Raw genomic sequence first — 26,797 nt, forward strand, 5'->3', positions numbered from 1 at the left:
GCCTTGGCCAATAACTGAGCCGATCAGCCTCTGCTGATCATAAACAGCAAACATTTATTTCTCACAGTTATGGATGCTGGGAAGTCCAGGATCAAGGCCTGGCAGATTCAGTGTCTGGCGAGGGCCTGTTTCCTGGTTCACAGACGCCATCTTTTCACAGCGTCTTCCCGTGGTGCAAGCGCTCTGAAGGCTCTTTTATAACGGCACTAATCCTATTCGCTAATCCCTAATCCTCTCTCAAAGGCCCCCCCACCTCCTAATTTCACCACTTTGGGAGTTCGGATTTCATATGAATTCAAGAGGACACAGTATTCAGACCACAGCAGCAGCCAGCTGCCCTGTGGATATCTCCACTAGCTTCCAGCACAGTCCCTCAAACTTACTATGCCCGGCTTGAACTCATTCCCTTCCCCCACAGCCTGCTGCTGGTGCTGGATTCACCACTCATTTTGAGGTCCATTGGCTCAGTCATCCACCCAGAAACCAGGGTGCCAAACTCAGTGCCTCCCTCTCCCTCCTCCATTCTGTCAACCACTAGGTTCTGCAGTTCCCTTCCTCAGTCTCCCGCAGGGCTGGCCACCCTCTCCATTTTGTCCTGCAGGGTCTGGCCACTGTTGTCCCAGCAGTTTCTGCTGACGGTACTCTTGTCCACCCTGCCATCCAGCCTTCTCACTCCATGACATAGCGAGCTTCTTCTGCTTCCTTTTTAATTTATTCCCTTTTATCCCCCAAAGCCCTCCTCCTTACCCTAATCAATCATTCTAGCATCTTTTATTAGCATTTTTGTTTTGTTTTATAGAGATGGGGGTCTCACTATGTTGCCCATGCTGGTCTCAAACTCCTGGCCTCAAGTGATCCTCCTGCCTCAGTCTCCCAAAATGTTGGGATTACAGGTGTGAGTCACCACACCTGGCCTCTAGTGTGTTCACTGTGTCTTCTCAGTTTCTAAGTATTCTTGCAAAATGTAAATGCTTTTGTATGTACATTTTTTTTCCTTTTTTTTTTTTTTTTTGAGATAGAGTTTGATTCTTGATGCCCAGGCAGGAGTGCAATGCAGGATCTTGGCTCACTGCGACCTCCACCTCCTGGGTTCAAGCGATTCTCCTGCCCCAGCCTCCCAAGTAGCTGGGATTACAGGCATGCGCCACCACACCCAGCTAATTTTGTATTTTTAGTAAAGACAGGGTTTCACCATGTTGGTCAGGCTGGTCTTGAACTCCTGACTCAGGTGATCCACCCACAGCAGCCTCCCAAAAGGCTGGGATTACAGGAGTGAGCCACTGCACCACGAGTGAAACTATGTATCCATGAGTGGAACTGCTCAGTCTTCATGCATGGGTATACATGAACTTAGTAAGACTGAAGTGACTGAATAATGACAGATGCCTACAGATTCCAGAAGAGCTGCACCAATCTACCATCCCATCAGCAGTGCCTGAGGGTTCCTGCATCCCCAGGAGGAGGCACCTTCTAAAACAGGCATCTGCCTACATCTGTCCCCTGCTTAGCATCCCAGAGTGCCTTCCCACTCCTCCTGGATGAAGTCTCCCTCCTTAACACAGCCTCTAAGGCTTCCTTGGCTCTAGCCTGAACTCCTTGCCCCTCTGTCTCTCGGCTCCGTGTACTACAGGTCTGTAGTTGTTCCTTGGTTCTGTGTGTCCTGCTCCCTTCCATACGTGCTCTTTCCAAACCCCCTGCAGGGGAGTTTCTTCCCTGGGAAGCCTTATCTGACACCTTAACTAACTCCCTGCTCGTCTATGTACCTCCTCTGGATGCCCCATGCTGACCTGCTGTGCTGTTGGTGTCTTTATATGTTTCTGACACTTCCATTAGACCAAGTTTCTCAACCGTGGCACTTTCGACAATTGGGATGGGGAACTCCTTGTTGAAGGACTGCCCTGAGCATAGGAGGATGTTTAGCAGCATCCCTGGCCACTACCCATCAGATGATAATAGCACACCCCCCAGCCCCCACAAGTTCTAACAGCCAGAAACGTCTCCAGACATTGTTAAATATTACCTGGGGATCAAAATCACCCCGGCGGAGAACCACTGCATCAGCCTATGAACTGCTAGGGCCTGGCCTGGCGCTGGGTCTTGTTCATGTGTGTATCATGGCACCCAGAGTGGGGCTGGCCCAGGCTAGGTGTTCAGTAAATGCTGCGAGAATCTGTGGTGGCCCCTTACTGGACAAAGGCCCAAGGGCAGGACTCAGAATTCAGGGTTTGGAGATATGCATGATGTTGTGGGGCTGTGGCTGTCTCTTCTTTCTCTTTTTTTCCTTTCCCCGAAGGTCACCCAAAACATCATCTCCTTTTGTTCTTACAATGTGGGGCAGGAGAAACTGAGACATCCCCAGACTTACTGTATATCCTTGGGGAAGCCACTTCACCCCTCTGGGCCTCTGCCTCCTCACGTATACAATGTGGGCAAAACAGCCTACATGGGTCAATAGGTATTGACTGAGCCGACAAACGCCTCTCAAAGACTGTCACACCAAGTGATGGCTGCTCCAGAGCCTGGGGATGTCCCAAGAGGAGACCATCAGGACAGAGAGTAAACCACATAACATTTATAGGGAGCACGGCTGGGGCTCAACCGCCCTGAAGAGGGCTGGGGGCTTAGGGACATCACTGCTTCAAGGACATCTTCCAGGAGCCCAGTGCCTGCATGATCCAGGAGCGCCGCTGGTGGGAAGTGGGCAGGTTCTCACAGCTGGGGCTCCAATGGTGCGTGGTGGCCGGGTCACACACCCCAGAGTCCCCGTGCAGCAGCCAGGAGTTCCGCCAGCAGCTGGCCAGGAGGTGGTCCTGAGCCTGGGCCGCATAGATGCACACTGATGCTTCTGGGTCATGTCTCAAGTTTTCCAGAGCTGCGTCATGGGGAAGGGAGATGCTTCCTGTTAAGACCTACGTGGGTCTCATACCTAATCCTTCTCATCTCCATGCCTTGGCTTAAGCACCCTCTGCTCAGCATCCCCTCATCTCGCTTTCCTCCCAGCCCCTCAAATTATTCACATTTTTTCAGAGCCTGAATCAAAACCTGCCTCCTCCAGGAAGTCTTCCTGGACTGTCCCAACCTGCCTTAATGCTTTCATCAGATTCCATAGTTACAAAATGAGTCAGTCCCCACTCAAGAGTCTGAACTATTCACTCTGCACTAAATGGCTTTTGGTCTCGCTTTTGAGCCTCATTTCCTTAATGAGATTGTGAGCTCCCATAGGGTGGGGCTGTTGTTCTGCCTCTTGGTAACCTGGTGATACTTAATGCTATACTCACCCTGGATTAAAAACTAGTAAAATTGCCAGGCACGGTGGCTCAAGCCTGTAATCCCAGCACTCTGGGAGGCCGAGGCGGGTGGATCACGAGGTCAAGAGATCGAGACCATCTTGGTCAACATGGTGAAACCCCGTCTCTACTAAAAACACAAAACATTAGCTGGGCATGGTGGCGCGTGCCTGTAATCCCAGCTACACAGGAGGTTGAGGCAGGAGAATTGCCTGAACCCAGGAGGCAGAGGTTGCGGTGAGCCGAGATCGCGCCATTGCACTCCAGCCTGGGTAACAAGAGTGAAACTCCGTCTCAAAAAAAAAAAACTAGTAAAATTGGCTGGGTGCAGTGGCTCATGCCTGTAATCCCAGCACTTTGGAACAGAGGCAGGTAGGTCACTTGAGGTCAGGTATTCAAGACCAGCCTGGCCAACATGTTGAAACCCCGTCACTACTGAAAATACAAAAATTACCTGGGTGCAATGGTGTGTGCCTGTAGTGTACCAGCTACTTGGGAGGCTGAGGCAGAAGAATAGCTTGAACCTAGGAGGCAGAGGTTACAGTGAGCTGAGGTCATGCCACTGTACTCCAGCCTGGGTGACAGAGTGAGACTCCGTCTCCAAACAAACAAAACACTAGTACAAGTGAACTGAGTTGAAGACTCTTGTATTAGGACATCTCCCTTCCCTTTCCCTGCTAGCCCCTGTGATCCTACTCACTCTCTCACTGCCCCCTGAAATCTCACCAACGCGGGGCATGACTTACCAGCTTTCACTTCATTCAGACGATCTTCTGTCATTATGCTCTCCATGCAGGTGACCAGGGACCCTTGAGCATAATCCAAGAAGTGAGTGCATTTGTCTTCTGACTTCGACCCCACCCCAACCCATCCTTGGACCAGAGCCCCTCAGAGAAGCTTTTCCCATTATCCTTCAGCCCCACACATAAGAACATGAAACTTCATCTGGACCCTGGGACTGATTCCCCAAGAGGAGTCCTGGAAAGGATGGCTGGTCCAGAGGGAAGGATGGAGCCATGATAGGGGACAACCATTCTAATTTGCACCATGGCTGTCTGCTGGCCAAGCCTTGCCCCCAAAGGGAGGCATCCACCCAGGTGCTGGAAGGGCTGGCAGCCTGGGAGGAAACAAACTGGAGAGCAGGCAAAGCCATGGCAGCAGGATGACTTATGCCAGGGCAGGTTACCTATGAATATGACTGAGCACTTCCGGAGGGAGGCCCGTGAGTTCTTGGCATACTCCAGGCTCTGGCTGAGGAATATGAAAGCGCTGTCTTGGTGGGTGTTCACCTAGGACAAAGAGAAACCCCAAAAGTGCTGGGACCTTGGAGGAACTAATTGCCCATACACACTTCTTGAAGCAAGGAATGGTGACCCTTGCCCCCTGCCTTCTAAACGCATCTACTCCCTCTACATGAGTCCCCCACAGGCCAGGGCTTATCTCTTCTTAGCTGATTACAACAATCACATTGATGATCTTCCTGCATTGGGTGTCTCCTCTTCCAATTTATGCCCCTGCTGCAGCCAGAGGGAAAGTTCTAAAATGCAGATCCAGCCAGAGATGGGAATGGACATGGCACATGAGGGACATAGGTAAGGAGACAGGTTGACCAGGGTGAAGGATTCAAGGTATAGAGCAATGGGGATAATCTGGAGAATTAGGGGGTCTTAAAAGCCAGACAGAAATAGGGCTTACTTGCGCATTAGGAAGCAGGAAGGCAACATTTATTCATTCTTAATAGGACAGTAAGAAAGACATGTCTTGGGTAAGATAGTTTGACAGTGGTAGTCAGGATGGGTTCGACAGGTAGAAAGTGGGAGACAGTTGTCCAGCTAAGGAGCTTTTGGGGAAGATGATGAGAAATCTGATCTGATCACTCTCCTGTTGATGACCTACGTATATCAAGGTCTAAGCTCCTAGGCCTGTCATGCAAAGCTTCATGATCATGTTCTGGGTCTGACCTTCCTTCCAAGTCTCAGCTCCTTCCACTGACTCCACCTCTCGTGCCCACCATGCTGCACTCCAAGGACATGGCCAGCTATCCCCAGAACTGCACCTTCTACAAGAAATTGTTCCTATTTGGAGTGCCCTTCTCACTCTTCTTCACCTCATAAATTCCCTCATCCTTTGAGCCTCAGTTCAGATGCCACCTCCTCCCTGAAGCCTTCCACAGCCCTTAGACAGAGCTCCATCCCCCCACCCTTGATGCTTCTAGCAGATCTTGCTCATCCTTTGTCGTGACACCTATGACACTGTGTTGTAATTATTTATACTTATCTCCCTTCACTGTATCTGGAGCTCCCCCAAGAGAAGGGGCCGTTTCACTCAGCTCAGAGTATCAGCACCCTGGACAGGACCTGGCTTGCAGCAGGTGCCCAAAAAATGCCAGATAAATGAACAAATGGATGAATAGGTTACCAGCGCCTTCTTAAAGCTAAGCCTGGAGGTTGACCTTTAAATGAACAAAGCTCTTGATGGCCTGAAGAGCAAAGAACAAACTGAAGACCCAGAGGGGTTTAATGTAGAGGTCACAAGCTGGCAGCCACGGGGCCACAGTAGCTTGCAGAGCAATGATGAGCACAGTGTTTAAAATGGGCTATGCTGACTGCTAGCTTATGTCTCATAAAAACGTAGATTTCTGGGCAGGCGCGGTGGCTCACGCCTGTAATCCCAGCACTTTGGGAGACCAAGGTGAGTGGATTACCTGAGGTCAGGAGTTTGAGATCACCAGTCTGGCCAACATGGCAAAACTCTGTCTCTACTAAAAACACAAAAAAATTAGCTGCATGTGGTGGTGCCTCAGGAGGCTGAGGCAGGAGAATTGCTTGAACCCGGAAGGCAGAGGTTGCGGTGAGCCAAGATCGCACCACTGCACTCCAGCCTGAGTAACAGAGTGAGGCTCCATCTCAAAAAAAAAAAAAAGGTTTCTAGCTTTTCTCATGAAAACAGAGGACCTGGCAAGAGAGGGGCCTGCAAGGTGAGCTTGAGCCCTCACCCCTACCTTCACCAGGGCCTGGGCTCCATGTTGCTCAAGGACTACCACTTCCACACCGCTCACAACTAGCTGCCTGAGCACTGGCCACTGTCAGCATTTGAATTAATGGCCAAGCACTTCCTCTAGACCTCTTTTTCCCAATAGAATGTGATGGTAATATCATTAGACCCTCGATTGTAGACGCTTTGAGCATTCCTGATAACGGTGGTGGCCAAGAGCTTTTCTCAGTCCAGTGACAGTCTGTGACTTTGTATATTTATGTTAGATTGATATGGGGAGTGATGGACTCCTCACTCAGATGTCCCTTCACACAGGAGGGATTTATTCCTCCAGCTCTGAGCGGAGAACTGCCTGTCCCAAAGTCAAGCCCTTCCTAGGGTGACTGGCATCCAGTGACAGAGGAACACAGGAGTGTAAAGACCTGACACCCGGGACAAATTTGGGAATCTCATGGCAGTGTTGGCTGAGACTTCCACTGAAGCTGCATTGCAAGTTGACTTCTCCCCTCGATACTCCTGTTCCTTCTCCTCCCTTCCATGGGTATGGGTCCTAGGGATATGCTTACCCCCTTGTATGCTTACTGCTGCTCACGACAACAGGGAAGTAGATTGAGACTGTGGGCAAAGCTTCCCAAATCATGTAGAGGACTAGGCTGGATCCTGCAGAGCTGTGCTTCACTCTGTGTGTGTGTGTGTGTGTGTGTGTGTGTGTGTGTGTGTGTGTGTGTGTGTTGTTTAAATAAGTTTGGGAAACCATTATATAAACAACCATGAACACATTTCCTCAGCACCAAACATCTCAGAGCCTTTAATAAGTGGGTGTCATTGTGAATCCCAAGAGGAAGATGACAGTGCAGTATTTCCCAAACTTACTTGTCTTCAAACTTCTTTTCCTCCCTCTGGGGCATATTTTATGAGACTGGTGTTACAGGGAATATACTCTGGGAACTGATGTTGTAGAAAAGGAGCCGGTGCAGCCCTTGGGGCAGGGATGTAATACAGGCAGACTTGTGTTTTAACAAGACCATTCTGGTGGCCTGGGTAGGAAATGGATTGGAGGGGATGATGTTAAAGGCTGGGAGACCCCTTGGGTGGCCAGACCAATAGCCCAACAAAGGGGTGTTCGTGACCTGAATTAAGGGCAATGACGCCAGCGGGGTGGGAGAGAAAAGCAGATTCCAAGATACTCAGGTTATTTAAGATTGATCAAATGTGGAGGGTGAGGGCGACGAAGGAGTTCAAGATGATTCTAGGTTACTGCCTGGGGGATCTAGAGGGAAAAGGAGGAATTGAAAGGAAAAGGCACAGGCTCAAAAGAGACAAACTGAGCTTGAAGTGCCACTGATTATCGTGGTAGGTGTGCAGGAAGCCACTGAACAGGGGACACTAGAAGTCGGGAGAGAAGCCAGAGGCAGAGATGAATGCTCCAGAGCCAACAGCTTGTAGTTGGTCATGGAAACAGGGTGCTGGTGGAGAAAGAGGGAAGAGAGAGACACAGAGTTCCCCCCTTCCAACACACTTGTAAGCAACCACTGTACTCCCGGGAGCACTCACAAGGTACTTGCAAATTTTAGCCACGGTCTGTGGCTGGTTGTCCCAGGGCTTCCGGCTGTATGCTCTTTTTGGCAATTCCCAAGCCATGAAGCAAGAACAGCGGAACAGGGTCTTCACACATTTCTGGGAACCAACAGGAAGAAAGTATCAGAACTGTGGACAGCCGGACTGTGGTCCAGAAAAAGGGATTTTGAAAAATCAGTTTCTATTTGAAATTGTACGAGTGAAGCTGACCATTTTTAATTTTTTAAATTATTATTTTTTTTTCTCTGGCCCTTGATTTAGGACCTTTTTCTTTTTTTATACATCAGCTATGACCAGAAGCTGGCCATGTTGAGGAAGAATCCTGATGTGGGCACCTTTGGAAAACAGACCTGGTGGGACATAAATAACTGTCCCCAGGATTGTTTACGACTCTGGCATGGTTAACGTAAAGGGAGGTGCGCCCACAGGTCCTGAGGGAAGGGTAGAGGGCCCAGGGCCCACGCACACTCACCTGGCTCACCTTGGCATTGCCCTCCTGCATGGTCAGCAGTAAGGGCACCAAGGTGCTGATCAGCTGCTCCTCCACGGCCTGGGTGCGTGGTGCCCGAAGCTTCTGGACCACCTTCCCATACAGGTTGATGCAGGAGGAGCGCACGTCCTCTCGTGACTGGGGGAGACCAAAGGCTCAGAGAGGGTCCCTCCTCTAGGAGGCCACTCAGTACAGCTGATCCAGAGCCATTGTTCCCCTTACGCAAGACTAGGTCTGGAGCTCTCCACACTCTTCCCAGCCAGGCCCCCGCTAACCTAAAAGGCGCCTGAGTGCTGAGTAGGAAAATGCCTCCCTCCCCTCCTCTGCTAGGACGGGTTAAAAAAAACTGGCCAGCCGCTGTGGCTCGTGCCTATAATCCCAGCACTTTGGAAGGCCAAGGCAGGAGGATCATGTGAGTCCAGGAGTTCAAGACCAGCTTGGGCAACGTAGGGAGACCCCCATCTCTATAAAAAATACAAAATTAGCTGGGCATGGGGGTGCATGCCCATAGTCCCAGCTACTCAAGAGGCTGAGGTGGGAAAATTGCTTAAGCCAGGGAGGTCGAGCTGGGATCTTGCCACTGTACTCCAGCCTGGGTGACAGAGCAAGACCCTGTCTCAAAAAAGAAAAAAAAAGTACCCCCTCTAGATGAACTAGTGACAATAAAATGACCCTCTCTTGGGAGACTTGATTATGAAAGAAGAGCTTCCTCTGTCAGAACCAGTTAGAATTAGGAAACTTTACAAAAAGATGTGTACCAGCTGGGACAAAGTGCCTCCCCCGTAGGCTGCCCCAACCCTGCCCAGGTCCCGATGGGGGCATAGGAGGCATTGCAGCCACTGAGGTTGTAGAGGACCCCTCTCGATTCCTCCCGCCCCTTCACTCAGAGGGATCCTCACGTCGCTGAAGAGCAGCAGCAGGATCTGCAGCATCTCCACATAGACCGTGCTGTCCATCAGCTTCCGGTCCCACCCCTTGAAGACGGCCTTGAGGTTGTGGACCGCTTCCACCACCAGCATCCCATCCACATTCTTCAGGCCCTTCACTATGGAGGGCAGGAGGGCCTGCACCTTGGCGGTCTGTAGGGCAGGAGCATTTGGAATGGGGCTCCTACCTGGGCTAGCAAGTAGGAAGAGACCCAGCCTCTACTTCACTGAAACAAACTTGGTGGCCCAATCCCCACCCCGAGGCCGTGGCCTATTCCACCGGCCTGGAATACCCTCACTCAACCTCTTGCTGCTCCTCGAAGCCCTCTTTGGCCTGACTGCCTCCTTGGCCAGGACCCCGAGGCCCTTTGCTGTCTACCCGCTTCCTCGGCTCTAGGTAAATGCCATGCTGGGTTGTCAGCTTTGAGTCTACATCCTGTCCTTTCATAGCAGCCGCAGCATGAGCTGCAACAGTGCCTGGCAGAGAAAAACAAAGCACTTTTGAAAATGCTAATGATGCACTGACAGTCTGGGCCTCCGTTTCCTGATCTGTAAAAGAGGAGTACTTGGCTGGGCGTGTTGGCTCATGCCTATAATCCCAGCATTTTGGGAGGCCGAGGCAAGTTGATCACCTGAGGTCAGGAGTTCGAGACCAGCCTGACCGACATGGAGAAACCCTGTCTCTACTAAAAATACAAAAAATTAGCTGGGTCTGGGGCGCATGCCCATAATCCCAGCTACTTGGGAGGCTGAGGCAGGAGAATCACTTGAACCCAGGGAGGTTGTGGTGAGCCGAGATCGCTCCCTTGCACGCCAGCCTGGGCAACAAGAGCAAAACACCATCTCAAAAAAGAAGGAGTATTTGTGCCACCGTTTGCCCTTCCTATACACACTTCCTTTAGAATCATTGTGAAAAACCTAGATTTGAAATTATTCAAAAGGAATAAAATATATGGATTTTTAAAGGATATATATTTTACAGATGGGGCAACGGAGGCTGAGCTAGAAATGGTCTCTGATTTCAGCTGCAGGCTTCTGAGGGAATATGATGGACAAGCTCTGTTCTTTCTCCAGCCCGGTGTCTGGCTAGGCCAGGCTTTCCTCTAACTCCCATTCACCTTCTCAGTCCTGCGTGCCAGGATGCCCAGGCCTCGGATAGACAGCACCTTCATGATGGGGTCACGGTGGCTCAGGCCTTCTGCCATCCGTCCCAGAGAGTACTCCTCAGGGATCCGGCGCACCTGCTCCATCTGGAGGAGCTGAGGGAGCAAAGAGTCATTACTTCCCAGGCTGAGCAGGGCAGGGCAGCCCTCTGGCCTCCCATGGACTGGAAGTGTACATTGGATATCCAGGCTCAGCTCTGCCTGGAGCTTCAGACTTGGAAAGCCAACAAGTAACAGATTGCTAAAAGTCTCCATCTGGTGTCCATCAGCACCATGTGGCAAAGCCGAGCGTGTCACTCTCCAGCTCTGAGCCCCTGTGACTCCCTGTTGTTGCCTTTCCCATCAGGCCCCTGCCTGCCCCATGGCCTCATTCACAGCAGCATGCCCATCCTCTAGCCCACACCCTCACCACCAGCCAGCCAGCTTCCAACCAAGCTGTCCCATTTCCTGAATCACTCAGGCTGTTCCATCCCTTCTGTGCTAGCAAAATGCCCTTCTGCTGGGATGCCCACCTCTACTCTGACCCCACCACCTTGCAGGGCTCCATCCAAAACTCAGAGCCTTCAAGCTAGGCTTGAGTTTGCCCCGGCCTCATTTAGGCTGACTGCCTCCTTCCCTGTGTCCCCTCAGTGGTCTCTGATTCCAGCTGGACTTCCTCCTGAGGTGACACCTGGAAACCTTCAGTGCCTCCATCCACCTTCCCTATCCTGGGCTTCCCCGAGGACAAAACCCGAATTGTTCCTCCCCTGGTCCCTGTTAGCTAACATCAACTCTGGTGTGGAATATGTGCTCAGGGGCTGCATGCTGCATGAGTTCAGGTCCAACAGGAAACTTGGCTCAGGTCCAGTGCAGTGGCACATGCCTGTAATCCCATCTACTCAGGAGGCTGAGGTGGGTGGGTCGCTTGAGGTCTGGAGTTCAAGACCAGCCCGGGCAACATAGTGAAACCCACATCTCTACTAAAAACATAAAAATTAGCCAGGCATGGTGGCACGCACCCCAGCTACCTGGGAGCCTGAGGCAGGAGAATTGCTTGAACCCAGGAGGTGGAGGTTGCAGTGAGCCAGGATCACACCACTGCATTCCAGCCTGGGCGACAGAGCGAGACTTCACCCCAAAAAAGAAAGAAAGAAAAGTGACCAGTCGAGGTGGCTCACACCTGTAATCCCAGCACTTTGAGAGGCTGAGGTGGGTGGATCACCTGAGGTCAGGAGTTCAAGACCAGTCCGGCCAACATGGGGAAACCCCATCTCTATTAAAACTACAAAAATTAGCCCAGCACGGTGGCGCGTGCCTGTAATTCCAGCCACTCAGGAGGCTGAGGCATGAGAATCGCTTGAACCCAGGAGGTGGAGGTTGCAGTGAGCCGAGATGGCGCCATTGCACTCCAGCCTGGTGACAGAGCAAGACTCCATCTCAAAAAAGAAAAGAAACTTGGCTCCTTTCCTCCTTAGGAGTGCCCTCCTCCTGTAGTCCCCGTGGCAGGGGTAGCACTACCAGCCCCCACATCGTGCAAGCTGCACGCCGGCCTCACCTTCATCCCCCCTCCTCTCCCTCACCACCCTCCTCACCCACGGCAGCCAACAGGTCTTCGATGGCTGCTGCGTCCCCTCATAAACTCTTCTCCCCTCCATGCCCTTGCCTGACATCTCCTGTGACTAGAGCCCATGTGTCTGCATGTGGGAGGAAAGAGCTGGAGAGAGGCAGAGCTGGAGGAGGGGGCAGGACAGGTCACCAGGGGAGGAGGTGGAAAAGGAGGGGCTCCACCCATCCCCCCACCCTCCACCCATTTACACCACCAATATTCATGCCTGCTGTACACAGCTTCTGGGCTGGGCACTGGAGACACAGAAAACAGTCACAGAACCCTGATGGCAATTTAACTGACTCACAGAGAGCACTTCCTATGTGCCAGGCACTGTTCCAAGAGCTTTATGTGAATGTTACTACCCTCATCAGAACTCTAGGACATGGTCAATTCATCATCCCATACTACAAGTGGGGAAACTGAGGCACAGGTAGGTTAAGTGACTTGCCCAAGATAGCACAGCTCCCTTGAGGAGTTTACCCGCTGGTGGGAGAAGCGAGCACACACACACCATCACAGCAGAGAGGGCGACAGGGAGCTGGAGCAGGGCTGGAGGGGTGGGGGCAGGGTCTCAGCTACATCAAAGCACCATGGCTTTGATGGTGGGGCTGACTCTGGCCAGGAACAGGCGCCTCTTCTGGGGAGGTGGAGAAGACTGAACCTGGGCGAAGACCCTTGCTGCAGGGAGGAAGGGCCACTGCTCGGGAGTCCAAGGAGTGCTGGGGACAAGTTAAACGTAGAGTTCCTGACCTTGCGGTGGACACAGGAATGCCCCATAAGGCCTGGCAAGATCCAACCTCCCTCCTTTCCCGCAAGAACCTATGTGGCAGCCACTAACAGACTTAGAAATACCTCTCCCAAGAGGCTGACCAAAATAGAGGACCATGTCAGGCAGGCTTGTTCTGAATTTCTCTGGACTCTCTGAGCTCTGTGACCTTGAAAAACTACGCCTTAACTCACCTAAGCATGAGTGTCACGATTCCTTCTCTGTGGAGTTGATGTGCATATTAGTGAGATAACATTTGAAAGAGCCAGAAGTGTTTGACACATAGTAGGCCTGTAAGAAATGGAGACTTCCCTTTCTTTTTCCCTCATCATGGTCAGGGAAATTGGAGTTAGAACTGGGTGGAGCTGGGGCTGGAACCCAGGACTCCCAATTTCAAGGCTGGGTTTGTTCTCCCTGGAGGTGACACGTTTTGCTGGTACCTGCAGGGCCAGGCAGTGTTTATTCAGGCACTCATTCATCCATCCCATTCCCACCTCTTGGGGCCCTCCTAAAGCTGGACCTGGGGATGCAATGCCAACATGACATGGTCCCTTCTCCCAACTCACAGCCCACCTGGAGAGGCAGAAAAGATGACAAAAGTACCTAGGATGCCCATGCTGCCTCCTGTTGATTTGGCGAACTTTACTTACCTGTTAAGGCTCAGCTTAAATGTCACCTCCTCCAGGAAGCCTTCCTTAACTTTCACACTATCAAAGCAGACAGTGAGACTCCTGCCTCTGAGCCTCACTATACAGGCCCTGGTGATAGCCCAGACCTGCCTCATGACAACCATCAGGTCACAAGAACTACGCAAGCTAAAAAAGCAGGTTTTTCACTGTCAGTCAACAGACAAACGGATAAACAAAATGTGGCATGTACATGCGATGAAATATTATTCAGCCTTAAAAACTAAGGAAATTTTGGCCAGGCATGGCAGCTCACACCTGTAATCCCAGCACTTTGGGAGGCCAAGGCAGGCAGATCATTTGAGGTCAGGAGTTCAAGACAAGCCTGGCCAACATGTGGAAACCCCATCTCTACTAAAAATACAAAAATTAGCCAAACATGGTGGCGCTTGCCTGGACCCCAGCTACTCGGGAGGCTGAGACAGAAGAATTGCTTGAATTTGGGAGGTGGAAGTTGCAGTGGGCCGAGATCCCGCCACTGCACTCCAGCCTGAGCAACAGAGCAAGACTCCATCTCAAAAAAAGAGTAAGAAAATTCTGACACATGCAACAACATAGATAAATCTTGAAGACATTATGTTTAGGGAAACAGCCAGACACAAAAGGACAAATACTGTATGCTTTCATTTCTGTAAGATACCTAGAATAGGCAAATTTGTAGAGGTAGAGAGTGGAATAGAGGTTACTAGGGGCTGGGGGAGGCCGAACGGGGAGTTTGTGTTTAGTGGGTGTAGAGTTTCAGTGGTGAAAGATACAGAAGTTCCGGAGATGGATGGCGGTGATGGCTGCATAAGAATATGAATGTGTCGGGCGCGGTGGCTCAAGCCTGTAATCCCAGCACCTTGGGAGGCCGAGGCGGGTGGATCACGAGGTCAAGAGATCGAGACGATCCTGGTCAACATGGTGAAACCCCGTCTCTACTAAAAATACAAAAAATTAGCTGGGCATGGTGGCGCGTGCCTGTAGTCCCAGCTACTCAGGAGGCTGAGGCAGGAGAATTGCCTGAACCCAGGAGGCGGAGGTTGCGGTGAGCCGAGATTGCGCCATTGTACTCCAGCCTGGGTAACAAGAGGAGCGAAACTCCGACTCAAAAAAAAAAAAAATATGAATGTATTAACGTCATTGAACTGGACACCTGGTTAAAATGGCAAATTTATATTGTGTACATTTTACCACAAATTTTTAAAAACTAAAAAGAGGGTTTTAGAGCCCACGCGTCTGGCTTTGAATTCTGGATCCGGCACTTACAAGCTGTGCGGTCTTGGGAAACTTTCTTAAATCAATGCCTCGGGTTTTTTTCTCTAAAACGGGGCATGGAATAGTACCTAAGTCACAGGATTAGTATGAGACAAAATGAATCAATGTGTGTAAAGCTCTTAGAGCATGCTTGGAAGATAGTAAGTGCTCAATAAATATTAGCTGTTATTATTAGCATGTCTCTCTCTTCTGGGTCTGTCACTACCAACTTCTCCTGACTCATCTCTCCCCAGCACCTCCCCAACACACACTCAGCTGAGATGTCACTTCCTCCAGGAAGCCCTTCCTCCCTGATCCTTCCCTCCCTCCCTCAAGTCACTTGTCTCCCCACCGCAGCCTGGAAGGCCCCATCATAGCCCAAGTCATTCACTGGCACCATCCCCATGTTATAACTGGGGTGTCCTCTGTGTCCCCTGCCACACGAAGAATTCCTTGAGGGCAGAGTAGAGTCAAATTCACATTTATATCTCTGGCACCTGACACACAGAGGTACCCAACAAAGGTTGGTGGTTGCCTGGGCCCTAGGGGAGTCTGGTTAAGAGTGGAATAGTGGAGAGACAGGGAGGGGGGGAAGGGAGAAACAGGGTCATCGTAGTCAAGAGGAATCACGCCCACGGGAAGGCCTTATGAACTATGAAGTAGTATTTACACAGGAGAAATGAGTGTGTTGTGAGCCCAGGCCCGGGAGGAGCCCCGCTGCGCGCCCACTGCCCCTGTTGGTACCTCCACGAAGAAGGCAGTGGCTGTTATCTTGTGCTTCTCGTCTCCTCTCTCCAGGAGTGGGATGAGCAGGTAGAGGATGCGGCACAGCTCCTGGCAGGAGTAGTGCACCATGGCCCTGGGGTGGGAAGGGGGAGCACTTCCTCAGGTCTCCAGCCTCAGGGGGACCTGCGGGGTAGGGTTGCTTGTGACACTGGAAATCCTGGGTAAGCCAGGTTCACCTGGATTCCTGCGTTCCCAGGATTTTCTACTTGGGTAGGATCTCAGAGGTCATCTAGTTTAACTGCTTCATTTTACAGATGAAGAAACTGAAGCCCAGAGGGGGAAAGAGACTTGCCTAGGGCACAGCACACATCAGTGAGAGAGACAGGCCGAAGGCCCTCAACCACACAGGACCACATCAGGCCGCAGAGAGAGGAAGGAGAGGATGCGAAAGCCCACTCACCAAGCACCAGGCAGCGGGCACACTTCACACTGACTCCATCCGATCCTTCTAAGCTGGGTACTGTCATTATCCGCATTTCATAGACGAGGAAACAGAGGCTCTAAGTGTGAACTGCCCATGGTCACAGAGCTAGAAAATGGCAGGGCTGGAGCTCCAGCCAAGGGCTCGTATTCCGGTTGCTTCATTCATTCTAAGCCAGTGGTCCTCTAAGTGCCACCCCCACCTACCCAGAGTGTCAGCATCAGCTGGGAGCTTCTTAGAAGTGCGCCATCCCAGGCCGGGCACCGTGGCTCACACCCGACCACTTCGGGAAGCAGAGGCAGGCAGATCATTTGAGGTCAGGAGTTTGAGACCTGACTGGTCAACATGGTGAAAACCCGTCTCTACTAAAAATACAAAAAAAAAATTAGCCAGGTGTGGCGGCACATGCCTGAAATCCCAGCTACTTGAGAGGTTGAGGCAGGAGAATCACTTGAACCCAGGAGGGCGGAGGTTGCCGTGAGCCAACATCACGCCACTGCACTCCAGCCTGGCCGACAAAGTGAGACTCCAGCTCAAAAAACAGGCACACCATCCTAGACCTACTAAGCAGGAGCTCTCAGAGCAGGGGCACAGCAACCAGTGTTTTAACCGGCCTGGCAACTGATTCCGTTGTGCACTCAAGTGGGAGGAGCCCTGCATTGTGCACCATCAATCAGTGAATCCACTGCAGTCTGGCAAGCATGTATAGAGTCTGGAAGGAGACAGCTGGGTTCAAATCCTGGCCTCAGCAATAGCTGTGTGACCTGGGGAAAGACACATAACTTCTCTAGGCTTCCGTTTCCTCATGTGTAATGCTGGGTTAGTAACAGTACTATTTCACCAGGGGCCGTGGCTCACGCCTGTAATCCCAATACTTTGGGAGGCCAAGGCAGGCGGATCATCTGAGATCAGAAGTTTGAGACCAGCCTGGCCCAAATAGTGAAACCCTGTCTCTACTAAAATGCAAAAATTAGCCAGGCATGGTGGCGGGTGTCTATAATCCCAGCTACTCAGGAGGCTGAGGCAGGAGAATCGCTTGAACTCAGGAGGCGGAGGTTGCAATGAGCGGAGATGGCACCACTGCACTCCAGCCTGGCGACAGAGTGAGACTCTGTCTCGACATAAATAAATGTATATATATGGTAATAAAAGTGCTATTTCATTGGTCATGGTGAGGATTAAATGGGATCATCCATGTGACAGCTTTCTGCATGGTGCCCAGAGCATAGTAAGTGCTCAACAAATGTGATTGTATCCTGAGACCCTGGGGAAAGCACCTCCAGGAGCACTCAGGGTGCAGAGCTAAGAAGCAGGCGCTCTTGCAGGAGTCACAGCATTGGAATCAAGGTGCCTCCTCTTGACCCCATGGGAAGTTGTGCGTGGCCCGGGGAAGAGCTTTGGTCTAGGTCAGCAGATGATCCAGCTCTGCCACTTCCTGCCTGTGTGACACATGACAATTCCTCTCCAGACTTGGCACGTTCCTGTGCAAAATATGTATTAATCATCCCTCCCACACCAGTGACTATAACTATAGTAAAAAATTAGCCTGTGTAGAGCTCTTACCATATGCCCGGGGCTGTTCAAAGTACTTTTTTTTTCAGGCTGGAGTGTATGGTGCAATCTCGGCTCACTACAACCTCCACCTCCTGGGTTCAAGCAATTCTCGTGCCTCAGCCTCCCGAGTAGCTGGGACTACAGGTGCATGCCACCACACCTGGCTAAGTTTTGTATTTTTGTTAGAGACGGGGTTTTACCGTGTTGCCTAGGCTGCTCCTGAACTCCTAACCTCAGATGATCCACCTCCCTCAAACACCCAAAGTGCTGGGATTACAGGCATGAGCCACCTCGCCGGGCCTGTTCAGAGTACTTTAATTAATCCTCATCCCCACCCTCAGAGGTAGGTCTGACTATTATTTCCATGCTATTGAGGGAGAGTGGAGACTCAGAGGGAAGTAACTTGCCCCAGGTCACACAGCTGGCAAGTGGCAAGCTGGGGTTCAAATGCAGTCAGGCCACCTCCACGGCCACACCTCAACAACTCGGTTATACCACCGTTTCTGTATTGGTAAGGGAACTAAACTCATGATGCAGTAAGGAAAGGTGCTCTGGGAGTGACCTAAGCACGCTGCAATTGCCAAGAACCTCCGAAGCGTGAGTGCCATCTGCTGCATTTGTACTGTCTACCTGCTGAGGAAGATAGCACCCTCCCAATTGTGGAGAAGAAGTGACAGAAGGTGCAAAGGGTCTTGCCCCGAGAGAGATGCAAACCAAGTCCATCTGAAGATCCTGAGGTCCCCATCCTGCTCCCCCCCACCCCAACCCCAAGCTGGTCCTGGGCCTCACCTTGCCAGCAGGGCCACTCCACGGTGGTGGCTCTCCGCCTGCTCCATGAGCTCCCAGCCACCCTGCTCCTCCAGAAACGTGGCCTCGTAAGAGCAGCCCATCCTCAGCAGCAGGGTTTTCACCACTTTCACCACCCAGCTGCCAAGACAAGACAACTGAGACCTCATGCCTAGCCGGGCCCTGGCAGGCCAGGCCTCCCTCCACCCCGGCCTCTCCTGCCATCTGGCCTGACAAACTGTTCTCCACCATGTTAGGTCGGGGCATTCAGTGTATACACAAAGGGTAACTTTTTACAAATAATCATTAGCTTTTAGAACCAGAAGGGAAACAGAAGCAAAGTCACCTCCCTATGACTGCTGTGCTTTTACCCTAGATTCCTCCCGAGCCTGTTTACTGGAGGAAGAGGCTGAACCGGGCTTTCCTGGGTTCCCAGGATCAGCCCCCTCTCACCCTCCACTCCCCATCAGCCATGGGCTGTGCACGCAGCCTCTCTGCTCACTCTGCCTCCTCTCTGGGCCGAGTCCCTCTCCACCTCGGGACACTTAAGGAATGATTCTCAAACTGGATGCCCAGCAGCAGCCCCTGGGGACCTTTTATGACCCTCCAACTGACCAGACTGGGGCTCCGGCCAGTGCTTGTCAAACTCTGGAGTGAGCCTAGGAAGGCCTGGGAGGGTGCTGACATCCTGCTCTATGCCTGGCAGGGTGCTACATGTTCACACATGTGATTTATACAAGTAGATGTATCATACAGAGGTTTGTAGTTTTATACACACACACACACACACACACACACACACACTTTTTTTTTTTGAGACAGAGTCTCACTCTGTCACCCAAGCTGGAGTGCAGTGGCATGATCTCAGCCCATTGCAACATCCACCTCCCGGATTCAAGAGATTCTCGTCCCTCAGCCTCCCAAGTAGTTGGGATTACAGGCACCCACCACCACTCCCAGCTAATTTTTGTATTTTCAGTAGAGACGGGGTTTCCCCATATTGGCCAAGCTGGTCTCAAACTCCTGGTCTCAAGTGATCCGCCCACCTCCCAAAGTTCTGGGACAAGAGACGTTTGCCACTGCGCTCGGCCTATATACACTTTATTAAAATAAAACCTGGCCAGGAGCGGTGGCTCACGCCTGTAACCCTAGCACTTTGGGAGGCTGAGGTGGGTGGATCACCTGAGGTCAGGAGTTCAAAACCAGCCTGGCCAACATGGTGAAACCCCATCTTAAAAATAATATAAAATTAAATAAATAAAAACTGACACTGTCTAGAATAGAGCTTACATTTAAACCAAGTTTTCCGGAAACCTAAACATTTGCTGAAAGAGTTTATGGCACGCTTTGTGGACACACCTCAGATGATAGTAAGGGCTGGTGGCTCTCATGATTCAAAAGAAAGGTCTTAAGTAATCAGGTAATCCTCAGAAGTTTGCCCCTCATTTTCACGTTTTTGCTTTTGTAATAAATATTGATCCAGTGTGAAAATAAAAGCTTTTCCTGAGGGCAGAGCTTTTGGAATCACTCAGTCTCTGTACCTATTCTTTGAAATGTGTGCTGTCAATGATAGTCCCCTACGGGCAATGCCTCCAGCATTCAGAGTTACAAACAAAAGGGAGGGAGAAAGACACGCAGGCTCCCAGCGATGTCCAATTCTGCCACGCCATTCTCTTCCCTCTCCCCAAAAACTGCAAATACTGGCTGAATGGCGAAGCTGAGATGTACAGGCTTTGGTTTAGAGAAGAAAGGTTGTTGGGACCGGCGCGGTGGCTCACGCCCGTAATCCCAACATTTTGGGAGGCCAAGGTGGGCCAATAGCCTGAGGTCGGGAGCTTGAGACCAGCCCAACCAACATGGAGAAACCCCATCTATACTAAAAATACAAAAAATTAGCTAGGCATGGTGGTGCCTGCCTGTAATCCCAGCTACTCGGGAGGCTGAGGCAGGAGAATCGCTTGAACCCAGGAGGCGGAGGGTTACAGTGAGCTGAGATCATGCCATTGCATTCCAACCTGGGCAAGAGGAGCAAAATTCAATCTCAAAAAAAAAAAAAAAAGGCCGGGCGCGGTGGCTCAAGCCTGTAATCCCAGCACTCTGGGAGGCCGAGGCGGGTGGATCACGAGGTCAAGAGATCGAGACCATCCTGGTCAACACGGTGAAACCCCGTCTCTACTAAAAATACAAAAAATTAGCTGGGCATGGTGGTGCGTGCCTGTAATCCCAGCTACTCAGGAGGCTGAGGCAGGAGAATTGCCTGAACCCAGGAGGCGGAGGTTGCGGTGAGCCGAGATCGCACCATTGCATTCCAGCCTGGGTAACATGAGTGAAACTCCGTCTCAAAAAAAAAAAAAAAAAAAAAAAAAAAAAAAAGAAAGGCTGTTGTCTTCAAGTTCGGGCATTAGCACCTTCAGCTAAGACAGAATGAGCCTCCTGCCCATGCTCCTCCAGTGACGGGACCACCCTCCCCTCCCTGTGTGTCCCTACCTCCAGGGTCATCATTCAGAACACCTTCTCACAAACTGGCTTGGGCACAGATTGAGCTCTAAAGCTCAGAAGGAATGACCTGACTTAGAGGTCCCAGATAGCCACGGCTTGGCCCGCCTCCCAGGCCTCATGTGTGTGGTGTGATGAATGTGCACTCAGGCCAAAGCTTCTGGACTCAGAACTGCATCATTCGTAGTTCAACCTCTCTGTCGTTTCACCTCACCCCCTCAATCAACTTCGTATTTTCACAAAAGTGATCCTAGGTTCCCTAGGATCATTTTTGATCCCCTTCCTCCCAAGGTCTCCCCTCCCCCTCCCCTGACCCCAGGGTGGTCCCGGGCCACGCTTCCCTGCCTCCTCATCCCACTCCCAAGGTGATAACTGAAATAACCCAAACGGTGCCTGTGCTGCTTGGTGGAAAAATAGAGTTGAAACTCTCGGGAGGAGGGCTGTGCTGTGGGTGGGGCAGCTCTGGTGGCCCCAAACACTTATTCCGCAATTTTACCCTTCTAAAAGGCTTTCTCAGCAGAGTGGAGCAAGGGACACCTTGAAATATTCATCTTCTGTCCCTGCACTGGGACGCCAGAGCCAATGATTTATCTGACAAGGAGCTGCTTTCTTTTTTTTTTTTTTTTTTGAGACAGGGTCTACTTCTGTCACCCAGGCTGGAGTGCAGTGGCACAAACATGGCTCACTGCAGCTTTGACCTCTTGGGGTCATGCGACCCTCCTGCCTTATTCTTCCAAGTAGCCGGGACCATACACCTGGCTAATTTTTTATATTTTTGGAGAGATGGAGTTTCGTCATGTTGCCTAGGCTGGTCTCAAACTCCTGGCTTCAAGTGATTCTCCTGCCTCAGCCTCCCAGAGTGCTGGAGTTACAGGCATGGGCCACTGCACCCAGCTGAGGCTGCTTTAAAGCCCAGGGCTGCTGTAAGTTTCACCCTCCTTGAAGGCACAGAAATAGGGCTTCACAGGACAAGCTCTCAGGCCTCTCCCTCCTCCTCCTTCAAGCCTGAGGCTGTTTGCAGAGGTAATTGTTGTATTCATTACCAGAGTCTGCCTCTCCTCTCGCGAGGAAGTGACCGCCTGTGTGTGCTGACGCCCAGTGGAGCTATTCCACCTCATCACTGCAGTCTGGAGCACCACTCCAGTGCCATAGCCCAGATGATTCATTTCCCGTAACAAATCACCACAACCTGGTGTGGCTCAAAACAACAGAAACATATTCTTTCTCTAGAGGCCAGATATCCAAAATCAAGGTGCCAGCCTGGGCCACACCCCTCTGAAGAGGCCAGGGGAGAATCCCTCCTTGCCTCTTCTTGCTTCTGGTGGCTCCCAGCACTCCTTGGCTTGTGACCCCATCACTCAATTTCTTACCAGCCTTCTCCCCTGTGTCCGGACCTCTCTTTGCCTTATAAAGCCACTTGGCATTGGATTCAGTGTCCATTTGGTTAATCCAGGAGGACCTCATCTTGAGATCCTTAATTATACCTGCAAAGATCCTTTTTCCAAATAAGGTCACAGTCATAGGTTCTGGGCAGACATGTCTTTTGGGGGCCACCATTTAGCTTACTACATCACATGGCTTTTCTGGCCCCTTTCAGCCTGGCACATGCCTGCCTCTGCTTTTTCTGCCTCTGAGGCTTCTTCTGAGATGCTGAGGTGAGGCGGATACTCGGGCCCTCCTTCAGCATCTCGATGTCCTCAGCTGAGCCACACCCTTTGCGTTGGCAGGTCATACCTTTCATCACTCCAAGGTCAAGAACTCTTTCCCATATGTGTTCCTCCTCCCCCACCACAGCCTCCCTTTTTTCCCCCTTGGCTTTTCGCCAGAGCCCGTCAGCTTTCTGGGCGATGCTCGCAGGGTGGTACCTACAAGCACGAGCAGGATGGGAGGGGAACTGGCCGTGCTGCTGGCAATGGTGTCTTGCTAGGATGTGATCCTATCCAGTCCTCACAGCACACCTATGGGGCAGGAATCATTTACCCATTTCACAGGCAAGGACACCAACTGCCAAGAGGTAAAACTCATTTTCCCAAAATACAACGTTCTAGGTGATGAAGCCAGGGTTGAATCTAAGACCTTCAGACTCAGGCCCACCTACACGACTTCTTGCCCTCTGCCTCTCTAAATGCACCTTTCTGTACATAACACACAATAGAAGTCAAAGAAGAAAAGACCAATAAACTTGGCTACATAAAAATTAAACATTTTTGGGCTAGATATGGTAGCTCATACAGCACTTTGGGAGGCCAAGGCTGGAGGATCACTTGAGCCTAGGAGTTTGAGACCAGCCTGGGCAACATGGCAAGACCCTCTCTCTACCAAAAAAAAAAAAAAAAAAAAATTTTAAGACGGACTCTGTGACACCCAGGCTGGAGTGCAATGCCCGCAATCTCAGCTCACTGCAACCTCTACCTCCCAGGTTCAAGTGACTCTCTTGCCTCAGCCTCCTGAGCAGCTGGCATTACAGGTGCCCACCACCACAGCAGGCCAATTTTTGTATTTTTAGTAGAGATAGGGTTTCACCATATTGGCCAGGCTGGTCTTGAACTCCTGACTTCAAGCAATCTCCCCACCTCAGCCTCCCAAAGTGCTGGGATTACAGGGGTGAGCAACTGCACCCAGCCTAAAAAAATTTTTTCTTTTTAATGAGCTAGGTGTGGTGGCACATGCCTGTGGTGCCAGCTACTTGAGAGGCTGAGGCGGGAGGACTGCTTGAGCCTGGGAGGTCAAGGCTGCAGTGAGCCATGTTTGCACCACTGCACTCCATCCTGGGAAACAGAGTGAGAACTTTTCTCAAGAAAAAGAAGAAAAAAAATGGCTGGGCATGGTGGCTCAAGCCTGTAATCCCAGAACTTTGGGAGGCCTAGGCAGGTGGATCACAAGGTCAGGAGTTTGAGACCAGCCTGATCAACATGGTGAAACCCCATCTCTACTAAAAATACAAAAATTAGCTGGGTGTGGTGGTGCGCACCTGTAGTCCCAGCTACTCGGGAGGCTGAGACAGGAGAATCGCTAGAACCCAGGAAGCAGAAGGTTGCAGTGAGCCAAGATCATGCCACTGCACTCCAGCCTGGGTGACAGAACAAGACTCCATCTCAAAAAATAATAATAATAATAAAACAAAGTGTTTGGGCCTTGGATACAAACATAATGCAAATAACATCTCTAGGGAGAAAGGAAGAAAAATTAAAGAGTGAGATCCTTGGAGAGGGCTGATTCTTCCCTGTGATCCAGACTAAGCACAGTGTGTGATGCACAGAGCAGGTGCTCAAAAACAATTGTTGAATGAATCATCGGCTCTAATAAAAAGGTGCTTCTGTTTTCTCTTCTAGTCCCAAAGCTAATTTCTATTGATCGATTGCCCTGGAGACTTTTGGAGGCTCCGGCTGGATGGCCCTTCCCACCACCAGGGACAGCAGGGTCAAGAGAGATGGCAGAGCATACCGCACAGGTACGAAGGCAGAGGGCTGTGCGTCCTTCTTGGCGTCCTTGAGAGGAGCCACGCAGCCAGGCAGGCTGAGGCCGATGTGGTAATGGACCTGAATGAGCAGGGCCAGGAGCAGCTGGGGGTAGATGCGCCGCACGCGGCCCATGCAGCTGTTGACAGACAGGAGCTCGCACAGGCCACTGGCTGCCTAAGGGGTAGAGGGGAGGCTGCTGGGACGACCCGGCCCATCTTCCCAGCACTCCTGGCTGGAGCCTGGACTGCCTCTCTGGGAGGTAGGACCTGGGTCTTTGCTGTCGTCTGGCCCAGCCTGGGGAAGCTGGGATCCCCACCCCACAGCTCCAGACCCCTGGCTCTCTGGGTAGGCCCTGTCCCACAGCAAGGACAACAGTCCAACACTTAGTTTTGGTCCAGGGCTTTGATGTTTATGCAACCTGGGAAGAATCATGGTGGAAGAATTCCTTCCACCTGAGGGGTAAAGAATCTTGTTCTCATTTTGCGGGCTAGGAGACAGACTCAGAGGGGTGAAGCTGCTAGGTCAAGGTCACCAGCCCCTTGGGGCAGAGCTAGAATGTGAATCCAGGTTTTCAGATACCAGCTATGGCATGCTCTGCCTCTTCTTCATTCACAAGCACACAGAATGTGAGGGGCACCAGACTGGCCTCTTCACCCTGGGCCATTAAGCTATGCTGTCCTCACCCCCAACCCCATGAGGCCAGCACCCAAGAAAAACAACACCAGCCTTGAGCGAGAGCCTGGCTCAAGTGCCAGCTCTGCCCTCAAGGGCTGTCAACCACGGGCAGCTTCTCCACCTGCCAGTCCAGCTCTGGACCTGGCCTGGGCCCACCCCCATACTTGGCCCACCAAGTCCTCTCTAACTGCCAAGAGGGCAATACTAGGGGGTGGGGGGTGGACGATGGGCCGGAGTCACAGGACTCATGGCTCATTCTGGCTCTATCACTCGCTGGTGCCTCTGAGCCTCAGGTCTGTGAAAAGTGGAGTCACTGGTCATCATCCAGCCAGCCCCACAGGAGTGTTAGAGCCTGAATGACAGGGCGAAGGTAGGCATGCTTTATACATGAATGGTTTCAGCTGTGCCATTAAGACTCCACGCAGGCCAGGAGCAGTGGCTCAAGCCTGTAATCCCAGCACTTTGGGAGGCCGAGGTGGGCAGATCACTTGAGGTCAGGAGTTTGAGACCAGCCTGGCCAACATGGCAAAACCTCTTCTCTACTAAAAATACAAAACTTAGCCAGGCGCAGTGGCGAGCACCTATAGTCCCAGCTCCTCGGGAGGCTGAGGCACGAGAATCACTTGAACCCAGGAGGCAGAGGTTGTGGTGAGCTGAGATTGCGCCACTGCACTCCAACAACCTGGGCAATAGAGCAAAACGCAGTCTAAAAAAAAAAAAAAAAAAAAAAAAGACTCCATTCATATCTGGAAAGCATTTAACTGCAAAGTGAAAGAATCCCGGGCACATTTCCTTGGAGAAAAGTGCCCTAACATGGGCTGGATGAGAACAATAAATGGCAGTTAATTTGTACTTTACAGCTTAAGAAGTTCTTCCACATACACTATCTCCCTTTTCTCAACAGTGAGATGGACAAAGCAGGAGTGATTACAGCCCATCTTACAGATAGAAACACGAAGACTGGAGAGGGGAAGTAACTGACCACGGTCATAGTGAGGCAGTGGCAGAGCTAAGGCAAGTCTCTCGGGCTCAAAGCCCTTGTACTTTCTCCGCAGCCCAAAGCTAATGATTGCCTCCAAAGAACACAGTCGTGGTGTGAGGGAAAAGTCTCTAGTGATGTGCCGCCCGGCTCTGCTCTTGGCTCTGTCTTGCTCAAATGATTTATTAGAGTCACAAGATCAGAATGAGTTCAGGATTTATCCACGCTTACACTATGCTTGCTGAACAAGAAGCACAAATGAGTGACTGAAGAATACACTAACATACACCGATTATAGAAGAAGATGAATGCCCAAATTACAAGGGAAGGAGTGCGGGTGCCTTACGCTCAGAATTCAGCGCTGGAGGATGAAGGCAGAGAGATGCGGAGGTGAAACACAGGATTTGAAAGTAGAAGATGTGCTGGGTTTGAGTCCTAGCACCACCACTGCTAGCTATGTGACCTCGGGGCACATGGAATGTCTCTGAGCAGGAGCATCCGCCTCTGCAATGGGATAATACCACCCTCTCCTTCATCTACTGTATCTTTATGTGCTTCCCTCTACCAGAATGCCTGGCTGCTGCATCCCCAGAACCTACAAGTTTGCTTGGCACACAGTATAGGAAGTGCTCACTAAACATTTGATGAATAAATAAATCAGCCCAACGGAAACATTTTTGAGTGCTTACTATGTGCCAGGTGCATGCCAGATACTGGGGATATCTCGGTGAGCACAGCAGGACGGCATTGTCTTCATGCATCTCACAGATAAACCAAAGGATGGTCCACGGGATTGTCGAATCACAACTAGGGTAAACTCTTCATACAAAATATGTGAAGCAAAATATACCATGGACAGATTTGACCAGGGTCAGGGAGATCAAGGAGGGGTTCCCTGAGGAAGTGATGCTGGAGTTGAGAGCCG

The 26,797-nt window shown here is 51.2% G+C and overlaps 1 protein-coding gene across 3 annotated transcripts in view; it reads right to left on the minus strand.

Annotated features, from left to right (window-relative positions):
• Positions 1-2,552: 2,552 nt before the first annotated feature.
• The window catches only part of MROH7 (maestro heat like repeat family member 7), an 89,525-nt gene continuing 65,280 nt past the window's right edge, over positions 2,553-26,797 (minus strand). For 2 of the 3 annotated variants that reach the window (XM_032296882.1, XM_032296883.1), the window contains 10 exons: positions 24,202-24,392; positions 18,265-18,402; positions 15,459-15,573; positions 10,394-10,534; positions 9,249-9,428; positions 8,332-8,487; positions 7,836-7,958; positions 4,474-4,576; positions 4,034-4,096; positions 2,558-2,872 (listed from right to left, as the gene is read on the minus strand). In XM_032296882.1, the coding sequence (XP_032152773.1) occupies positions 2,631-2,872; positions 4,034-4,096; positions 4,474-4,576; positions 7,836-7,958; positions 8,332-8,487; positions 9,249-9,428; positions 10,394-10,534; positions 15,459-15,573; positions 18,265-18,402; positions 24,202-24,392 (1,452 nt within the window). In that variant the 3' untranslated portion in view covers positions 2,558-2,630. Of the gene's footprint in view, positions 2,873-4,033; positions 4,097-4,473; positions 4,577-7,835; positions 7,959-8,331; positions 8,488-9,248; positions 9,429-10,393; positions 10,535-15,458; positions 15,574-18,264; positions 18,403-24,201; positions 24,393-26,797 lie in introns of all 3 variants that reach the window. The other variant, XM_032296881.1, reaches the window with a different exon arrangement.

Source organism: Sapajus apella, unplaced genomic scaffold (assembly GCF_009761245.1).
Source record: "Sapajus apella isolate SASKATOON/1434 unplaced genomic scaffold, GSC_monkey_1.0 scaffold36, whole genome shotgun sequence".
In the NCBI taxonomy this organism is placed as follows: Eukaryota; Metazoa; Chordata; class Mammalia; order Primates; family Cebidae; genus Sapajus; species Sapajus apella.